The 9,843-nt window shown below is 39.0% G+C and overlaps 1 protein-coding gene across 2 annotated transcripts in view; it reads right to left on the bottom strand.

Annotated features, from left to right (window-relative positions):
• Positions 1 to 5,812: 5,812 nt before the first annotated feature.
• The window catches only part of TERF1 (telomeric repeat binding factor 1), a 28,155-nt gene continuing 24,124 nt past the window's right edge, over positions 5,813 to 9,843 (bottom strand). For both annotated transcript variants that reach the window (XM_080646137.1, XM_080646138.1), the window contains one exon: positions 5,813 to 6,243. In XM_080646137.1, the coding sequence (XP_080502263.1) occupies positions 6,067 to 6,243 (177 nt within the window). In that variant the 3' untranslated portion in view covers positions 5,813 to 6,066. The remainder of the gene's footprint in view (positions 6,244 to 9,843) is intronic.

Here is a 9,843-nt window from a genome sequence, read left to right as displayed (position 1 = left end):
AATCAGATTACCTTATACATTTAGTTTTTAATGCAAAGCAATTACTTCCATCTTGTAGTATATTTTTGTAATTTCTATTCCTGAGAAAAATTTCATCAGCTAGACTTAACTATTAATAATAGTTTTGAAATGCTTGTTATTCTTGCAAAGCCCAAGAAATGAGGCCAGAACTGAAACATGTAGTCCAAGTGATTAATGAAGAAGCAAAATTTTTATTTTCAAAGTTAAAGATGAAAGTACTTAAGACCTCTTTGGTATCCATTTTTAATGAGTACCTTAGAGTTAGGGGCCTGTCCACAGGCACTCTGCAATGATATACTGTCCCTAGAGCTACTTAATATTAATGGACTGATTTTCAAAAGTGCAGGTGGAAAGTAATTTGAACAAAAATAAATACACCCACACTCGGGAAGGGGAAAAGAATTCCGGATCATTTAAAGAGAAAAGTTAGACTCATCAAGAAACAGAGAGAACCCAAATAAAATCAGAAACGAAAGCGGTAAAATAACCACCGACACCACAGAAATACAAAGAATTGTGAAAAAATTACTATGAACAACTATACGCCAACAAGCTGGACAATGTGGACAAATTCTTAAAAAAACACAATCTCCCAAAACTGAATCAGGAAGAACCAGAAAACCTGAATAGGCCAATAACAACTGATGAAATAGAAGCAGTAATAAAAAAACTCCCAGCAAACAAAAGCCCTGGTCCGGATGGCTTCACAGGGGAGTTTTACCAAACCTTCAAAGAACAACTAACACCTATTCTTCTCAAATTATTCCAAAAAGCCCAAGAGAAAGGAACACTTCCAAGCCTTTTTATGAGGCCAGCATTATCCTAATTCCAAAACCAGATAAAGACACTACAAAGAAAGAACTACAAGCCAATATCCCTGATGATCATAGATGCTAAAATCTTCAGCAAAATATTAGTAAATAGGAGCCAGCAATGTATTAAAAATATCATACACCATGACCTAGTGCAGTGGTCGGCAAACTGTGGCTCGCGAACCACATGCGGCTCTTTGGCCCCTTGAGTGTGGCTCCTTCACAAAATACCACGGCCTGGGCGAGTCTATTTTGAAGAAATGGCGTTAGAAGAAGTTTAAGTTTAAAAAATTTGGCTCTCAAAAGAAATTTCAATCGTTGTACTGTTGATATTTGGCTCTGTGGACTAATGAGTTTGCCGACCACTGACCTAGTGGGATTTATTCCAGGGATGCAAGGCTGGCACAATATTCACAAATCAATAAATGTGATACATCACATGAACAAATTGAAAGACAAAAATCACATGACCATATCAACATAGAAAAAGCATTTGGCAAAATCCAACACCCATTTTTTTAAAAAATGATTTTTTATTGATTTCAGAGAGAAAAAACATCAGTGATGAGAATCATTGATTGGCTGCCTTGTGCATGCCACCTACTGGGGATCGAGCCCGCACCCCAAGAAATAAATTGTTTAGTTCTATTCCGGCATGCAAATTTTAATCAGCCATCTTGTCTAGGTATGTGCAAACAATGCAAAATAAACCTGATTCTGCCCTCTGAAGATATTCTAGTGATGGTTCATACATGTACTGCAAGTTGATTTAGGAAGTGAAGACCTGGCCATTCTGAGGTGTAAGCAATGCTGAGAATATTCAATATGAAGAGCACAATGATACAGAAATGAAACTGCTAGGTCAAGGTGACAGCTGGACATACACATTTACCCTCTCCTCCCCCAAGTCTCACTGACATTACAAGACTTACGAAAGAGGGTTCATAACATAGATGAAAGAAGGAGGAAGGTGGTGTGAAAATCAGCCCAGAGATTTTGAAGACTGAAAACAAACAGGATTCCACTGATGAATAAGCCAGAACTGAGGGTATAGTCCCTTTAGAATATGTAGAAAAGAAAGCGGAATCAGAGGTGAGAGCCATTTCATTCTTCCTGGGATGGAGAGGTCCCACTGAGCACCAAATAAGGTGAATTTTTAAAAAACTGCTACCCTGAGAGCAAATGTATGAAATTTAAGGCCTAGAAATCAAAGGCAAGAGTCAGCAAACTTTAGGCTAAATCTTGCTGGCTATTTTTGTAAATACAGTTTTAGGGAACACAGTCATGTCCACTCACACATATTTATGTCTATGGCTAATTCCAAGCAGAGCTGACAGACAGAAGAGACCACAAAGCCTAAAATATTGTATCTGGCCCTTTACAGGAAAAGTTTGCCCACCCTATAGCTTACACCATTGGCATTTAATGTAACTATTTAAAAAAAATGTTTTTATTGACTCGAGAGGGAGAGGGAGAGAAACATCAATTGACTGCATCCTGCATGCCCCCTAGTGGGGATCAAGCCCACAACTGTGGCATGTGCCCTGACTGGGAATAGAACAGGCGACCTCTTGGTGTATGGGATGGTGCTCAACCAACTGAGCAACACTGGCCAGGGCTAATGTAACTATTGATGTGGTTAGATTCAGGTGTCAGATTCTTTTTTCTGTTTGTCCTTGTGATTTTGTTTTTGCCACCCCCCCGCCTTGCTCTTTTAGATTATTTGAATAATTTTTAATATTCCATTTTAATTTATCAATTGGGTATATATCTGTATTCTTTTAAATGGTTGCTCTGGGGTTTCAATATCATAGCTAACTTTTCAGTTTAAGAGTTAATATTCTTAATATCACACTGCATGTAAATCAGAAAGTCATCGCAGCAATAATTGATAACAACTCTGAGAGACTGAATATAAACAGACACTATTCAGACCTTCATATGACAACAAACTCTGACCCACAAACTCTGCAGCAACTAGTTGAGGATGCCAAAGCAAACCTGTACTGCAATCCACCGACAGGACTTTGTCAATGGCTGCCAACATCCCTATTTTTTTTTTAATATATTTTATTGATATTTTACAGAGAGGAAGGGAGAGGGATAGAGAGCTAGAAACATCGATGAGAGAGAAACATCGATCAGCTGCCTCCTGCACACCTCCCACTGGGGATGTGCCCACAACCAAGGTACATGCCCTTGACTGGAATTGAACCCGGGAGCCTTCAGTCCACAGGCCGATGCTCTATCCACTGAGCCAAACTGGTTTCGGCCATCCCTATTCTTTGTCCCCACTACCAACTCAGAACCAATCACAGAAAGCCAAGTTTGTTCTCCAAACAATTACACAAGATGCCACTGCTATTTGGCCAGCTCCCAGCTTTCTCATGCCAATGACCTCAGTCAGGGCAGCCTGCTCTCTCCTTTCCCTCTAAAGCTTTCCCACTATAAAACTCTGCCTGCCCAAGTCTCTGCCAAACACAAGTGATGGTGACTGACTCCCTTGCTATAGAAAGCTCTGAGTACCACGTGATACATTTGCACAAAGGAATACTATTGGGCCGTAAAAAAGGAAATCTTACCTTTTGTGACAGCATGGATGGACCTGGAGAGCATTATGCTGAATGAAATAAGCCAGTCAGAGAGAGACAAGTACCATATAACTTATGTGGAATCTAATGAACAAAATAAACTAACAAATTAGAAACATACTCATAGGAACAGAGAACAGACTGACAGCTGTCAGAGGGGAGTCGAGTGAAAAGATGAAGGGATTAAGAAAACAAACAAAACCCGAAACCCAAAACTAGACAGACAACAGTATGGTGATTACCAGAGGGAAAGGGGTGCTGGGGCGGTAGAAAGGAGTAGAGGGGGGGATAGATGATGATGCAAGACTTGACTTGGAGTGGTGAACACACATTACAATATACAGATGATGTATTATAGAATTATACACCTGAAACCTATATAATTTTATTAAGCAATGTCACCCCAATAAATTCAATTAAAAAAAAAAAAAGCTGAGTAAACAGCCTGTTTGCTCTCATTTTTGAGTGGTCTTTATTCCCACAACTCAAACACTCAACAGCATAATAGGTAAATAACTATGATATAATCATATGATGTATTACTGTACAGAAATGAAAATGAACAAGCTACAGCTACATATAAATACGTTGAATGAAAGAAAAAATAGCAAAGAATACATAGAATAATTAATTTCCTTAAATGCCTCAAGTCAGCAAGAAAAACAAGATATTCTGCCTTTGCAGATTGGCTCCAAGCTGGGGTGCTTCGCCAGGCTACTTACCATCTGTGCTGTAGCCTTCACCTCCAGCACATGAGAAGCCCAACGATACTTCACTGGTGGAGGCCTAGAAACCACTCAGGTGTTTTCTGAGACTGTCCAGTTCTGGGCATGTGCATGGCCTAGATTCTCTGGTTCACTCCAGTCCTTCAAAGCCCTCATCCCATGAATCTTCCTCTCAGCATTTCCAGCCTGTCTGCTGCCTGCCTCCTCTGCTGTCCCTAGCCCCAGGCAGCTGTAGGTAATGTTTTTAAGGCTGAGAATTCAGAAGAGGGCAAAACAAAGACAAATCTCTGAATTAAACCCCCGAACTGGTTAAAATACACCACCACAATTCTGAGTACAGGGTCTGCGCTGCCCTGTCAAGCTACACCGAGTAATATACTGTGGTTTTAGAAAAATTTATATTGGGATACTTTCAACAAAAACGATATAGAAAAAAATACTGGGGGAACCTGGAGCAAATGTACATGGGACCTCTCTGTATTATTTCTTACAACTGCATGTGAATCTACAATAACCTCAACAAAAATTTCAATTTAAAAAAGTAATTCAGAAGATTCAGATTTAAGATGACAAAATTTAAAAATACATTATCTTTTGCTCCCTCTTTTTATGTTTCCAAACGTTATATGATAAAAATGTTTTAATTAAATCTAACCTAGCTCTTTTAATAAGTAAAATAAAATTCTAAATAAGCAAGCACCACACTATAGTATAATTGATAGTAATCTTTTTTAAAAGATTACTTAGCAACTTAGATTTATTTACTGCATGTTTGAAATGAGAAAGTTGACTTACAGGTCCACGTTGGCTCATGCTGCCTGCTTTGGCACTTACCATTCAAAATGTCTGCAATAAACACAGTGACAGTACCCAGTCTAACAAAATAGACCAAGCCAGGAAACACAGAGTAATCACCCACATTTCTGTTCACTATCTGCGTAGGGTAACAAATTCAGGAACAATGGGAAAGTCATGTATAAGCAATAAGAAATGAAATACAGATTACAAAATACTATCATTTAACTTTTTATGCAAATACTTCAGTATTTTCACTCACTTGTTAAATAAATAAAGCACATGTAACTCAAAATGCTAAATAGCTATATTAGGTTTTTACTAAATTCTCTAAAGAATTAAATGTTGGTGAAAACTCAAAACTGTCTAGTAAAGTATATATGACCTTGTTTAGTATTTATCATACATGTGAAAATGATCATGGTTAACATCAATGTAAGCATTTACAGAACATTATTTAGGCACACTGTTGATATATTAAATAAAAATATCAGAGAAAGTATTTATGACACCAGGTTATAAATAAGCTTTACTTAAAACCATCTTTGTTAAAGTTTTAACATTGGAACAAAAGTCAAATATACCTAAATGAGACATGAAGCAAATCTTGGTAATAGTACAAATTTTGTCCTATGGTATTACTATTTAAGATTTTTCTTTTATATAAAACTACTGAAAGGAAAATTTAAGTATGTTAAAACCCAGACTACTTTGTATCAGTCTAAAAACAAATGTCTTAGTAGTTACTATATCAAGGCCATAAATCAAGTCAATACCTCTTATGTGAAAGGCCCATTATTATTCACTGATTTAGAAACTTCACCTTCATGTGTATGTTCTAGAGTTGAAGTCAGCATACAAACACAGAACAGGTTAACAGAAATATATTTTTTCTCTCACTAGGTTTTCATCTTTTTTACTGGTACAGGATTTGGGGGTGAGGTAGTGAAAGCATCAAGGTTTGACAAATTTACATTTTATCCAAGTAAAAAGGATCTTAAAGAAAAATACTAAATGCTTTAAACAAAAATGTTAACATAGATCAATGACCATCAAGTTTCAAACAAAACGTGATGATCAAAATATGTAATTGTCCTTTCATCATCAAGCTTTTTTACACATTCAGTCATCACTGTCTGAGCAAATCAGTTTTAGCTTCTTCATAGTCCTCCATCTGTCTTTTAACATAACACTTGTTCGATTGTTGAATTTATAATGTAATAGTATTTTAGACCAGTTTCCCTCTCCATATTTCCTCACGCCAGATATCAGATTCTTGTCTTCTTCCCAAAGCCATGCCTTTTGATAAAAAAGTAAAGTTATTCAGAGAAACAATACTTTATATTTTTTAATGAGGTAAATTGACAAATAATATATTAGTTTCAGGTGTACAACATGATTCGCTATTTGTATATATTGTGAAATAATCACCAGAATAAACCTAGTTAACATCATCAAAAGTAAAATATTTACAGAAACAAGTCTTTAAAGAAAATACCTACTATAAATGGAACTTTTTTTCTTAAAATATCAGTTTCTTAAAGATAGAAGAATTCCTGTATACATCTTAGAATTATGTAAGACCTCATCCCAATATATAAAAACCCTAGGTCCATCACGACCGGAGGCTTGACCAACCGGAAGTCAGTCCTGCAGTCAGCGCTGGGTTGCCATGGCGACCCAGCACTCACTGCTATGGCAGCAGGCGCGGTGATCCAGCACTGACTGCTGACGGGGCTGCGAATCAGGCCTGGAGAGAGGCCTGAAGACAGAAGCAGGGTCTGATCCATAGCCTCTGTGGCAGCTGTTGATCAGCTCGTGCCTCTTTCTCTCCTGGTCTGGCCAGCAGCTGCACCTCCATTTCTCTCCAGGCCTCCACCATTGATAGGCCCAGAGACGGTGACTGGCATAGAAACTGACTGATCAGAACCAAATCTGGGTCAACTGTGAGAAGCCAATGGCTGCCTAGGAGGCGGAGCTTTTAACGCTGACTGGCATAGAAACCAACCAATCAGAACCAAATTGGCCAGCAGAGGAGGGCAGCTGGGGGCCATCAGGCTGGCAGGGGAAGGCAGTTGGGGGGAGACCAGGCTTACAGGGGAAGGCAGTTGCGGGGAGACCAGGCTTGCAGGGGAGGGCAGTTGGGGGCGACCAGGCCGGCAAGGGAGGGCAGTTGGGGGCAATCGAGCCGGCAGGGGAGCAGTTAGGTGTTAATCAGGCCGGCAGGGGAGTGGTTAGGGGGTGATCAGGCTGGCAGGCAGAAGCGGTTAGGGGCAATCAGGCAGGCAGGCAGGCGAGCAGTTAGGAGCCAGCAGTCCCAGATTGTGAGAAGATGTCCAACTGGTGGTTTAGTCCCAATCCCACAGGCTGGGCTGAGGACACCCCTCCCCACCCCAGTGCACGAATTTCATGCACCGGGCCTCTAGTATTTATCATAAGATTTTTAAGGGCCCTTACTATTACTGTTCATTTTAATAAATGCTCAGATGCTTAAAATTGGAGAGCTACAGAACGACAGAGCTAAAAGTAAAAACAGACACTAGTGATATCAGATTTTTTTGGGGGGGTGGGGTGGGCATAGTAAACAATGACAGACAGTATCATCTATATGCTATTTTTAAAATTATGTAGTTGATATCCCATTTTGTTTTGACTACAAAGAAAGACAAACTGTTTTCTCAAATATATCCATAAATAACACCTATTCCATTTGAAATTGTTGCCTGAAGAACTACAGGGAAAGATTAAAAGTATAAGGCAGGGATTTCTAATTTTTGGATCAATATGCGAAGAACTTAAAAATTTTACTTTAGACCTCAGAACAAGAAGAAAAAAAAACTGAAGAAATGTAACAACTCTTCTTAGATCCATCAGAGAAGTAATGTTACTTGAGGTAAACTGAACACTAGAAAGACACAAAAGTGGATACAGAAAATCACAGCTGGCTAGGAGCAGCTCACAGCTGGAGCCAGTACTGGTACAAATTTTTAACTGTGATGGACAAATTGATAGAGGCTCACTATGGACAAACTTCAATTAAAAAACTCTAGGGTCCCGCTGTAGCCAGTTTGGCTCAGGGGACAGAACGCCGGCCTGCAGACCAAAGGGTCCCAGGTTCGATTCCAGTCCAGCTCATTTACCTCAGTTGCAGGCTCCTCCCCGGCCTGGACCCAGTTGTAGTGCGTGCAGGAGGCAACCAATCAGTGTTTCTCTCACATCAATATTTCTATGTCTTCCCCTCTCTCTTCCACTCTCACTAAAAATCAATGGAAAACTATCCTCGGGTGAGGATTAAAACAACAAAAAACTCTAGGGTCCCAATCTTAGTGGGGTCAACAAACTTCTATGAGTTTTACCCCCACCAGATTATCAGAGTGAAGAGGAGGGGAAAAGTAGTCATTTTGAAATACATTTAGAGCATTCCGTTCTCATTAACAAAAGCATGTCCTCAAGAGACACTAATTTTGCCAAGCCTAAATGACATGTAGACACACTCAATTCTAGTCCTCTCTAGTCTTCCATGTAGGGAAAGGAAAATATCCAACTTCAGCACCCTCTAGCCTTCCTATTTCACCCAAGAGGGGGAAATAAAAGCTGAGAAGCGCATATGAAGGTCTTAGCCTATGACACAGGATCACTAATGACAATCACAGAATTACAGAATGCTTCCTCTCCCCGCCCCCATCTTACCACCACATTATCTGATCTCCTGTATAATAACTGCCTCAGCTGAAAGAGCTGCCTTGGACTATCACTAAGAAGGAGTCTCTAGGAAAATCCAAATGCAACAAGGGAGATAAAAACAAGAAAACTTTAGCTCCTGACATTTACAGCTACAGCAAATAGTAAAGCCTAATTCTTCACCAGACAAACATAAAACCTCACAATAAAGGCCAATTTACCCCAGTTCCTTTGATACATCATGTCCAGTTATCAACAAAAAATGATAAGAAAAACTGAAAGGTGAAAAACACAGTCTGAAGGGATAAAGCATCAGGATCAGCTATAGCAATTATTTTGGCATTATCAGAGTGGGAATTTAAAATAGTTATGATCAATATGCCAAGGCTCCAGTGGACAATGTATGAACAGATGGATAAATGTAAGCAGAGGTATAAACCCTAAGGAAGACTTGAGAGGAAATGCTAAAATCAACAACCCAGTAACTTCTGACGGGCTATCAGCAGAACAGACATGGATTGAGAAAGAATCAGTGAGCTTGAAGATATGTTAACAGAAACTTCCCAAATTGACAAGTGAAAAACAGAAAGAAAAAAGAATAGGCAAGAACGCTGGGACAATTACAAAAAGTGTAACATACACATAATAGGACATTGAAAAAAGGGTGAAGGCACAGAATGAAGATTTAAAGTAATAATGGCTGAGAATTTCCCAAAATTAATGACAAGACACCAAAACAGGTCCAGGAAGATCAGAGAAAACAAAGTAGGAAAAAAAAAGTGTGTATATATAAAAACTACACTTTGGCACATCATATTCACAGTGCAAAAAATCAAAGACAAAAATATGTAAAACTATTGGTGGAGTCAGTTCAGCATATCCTTGTACACTGGGAAAGAAGGCAAGGCCAAAATAGCTTGAGTCATAGGAGATATTCCTATAGCCTGGAACTTGACCCTAGCTCTAACATCACAACATAAACCATTTGCAAAAAACTTACCAAGAAAAAAAAAAAATCATGTTTAACACAGCAAAATAAAAAAAGGTATAGGATCACTTTCCATTTCCAGCAATGATAGAGCAAGGACCAGATTTATTCACCTGCTGTAAACAACTAGAAAAGCAGACACAATTCAGGGAACAATGGTTTCAGACACTGGACAGATGGCACAGGACTATATATTCATTTAGAGGGGAAAAAGTGAAGTGAGTCTTAAA

Source organism: Plecotus auritus (assembly GCF_963455305.1).
Source record: "Plecotus auritus genome assembly, chromosome: 11".
Lineage (NCBI taxonomy): Eukaryota > Metazoa > Chordata > Mammalia > Chiroptera > Vespertilionidae > Plecotus > Plecotus auritus.
Note: the sequence above shows the minus strand (reverse complement) of the source record. Positions and strands in the feature narration are given on the sequence as shown.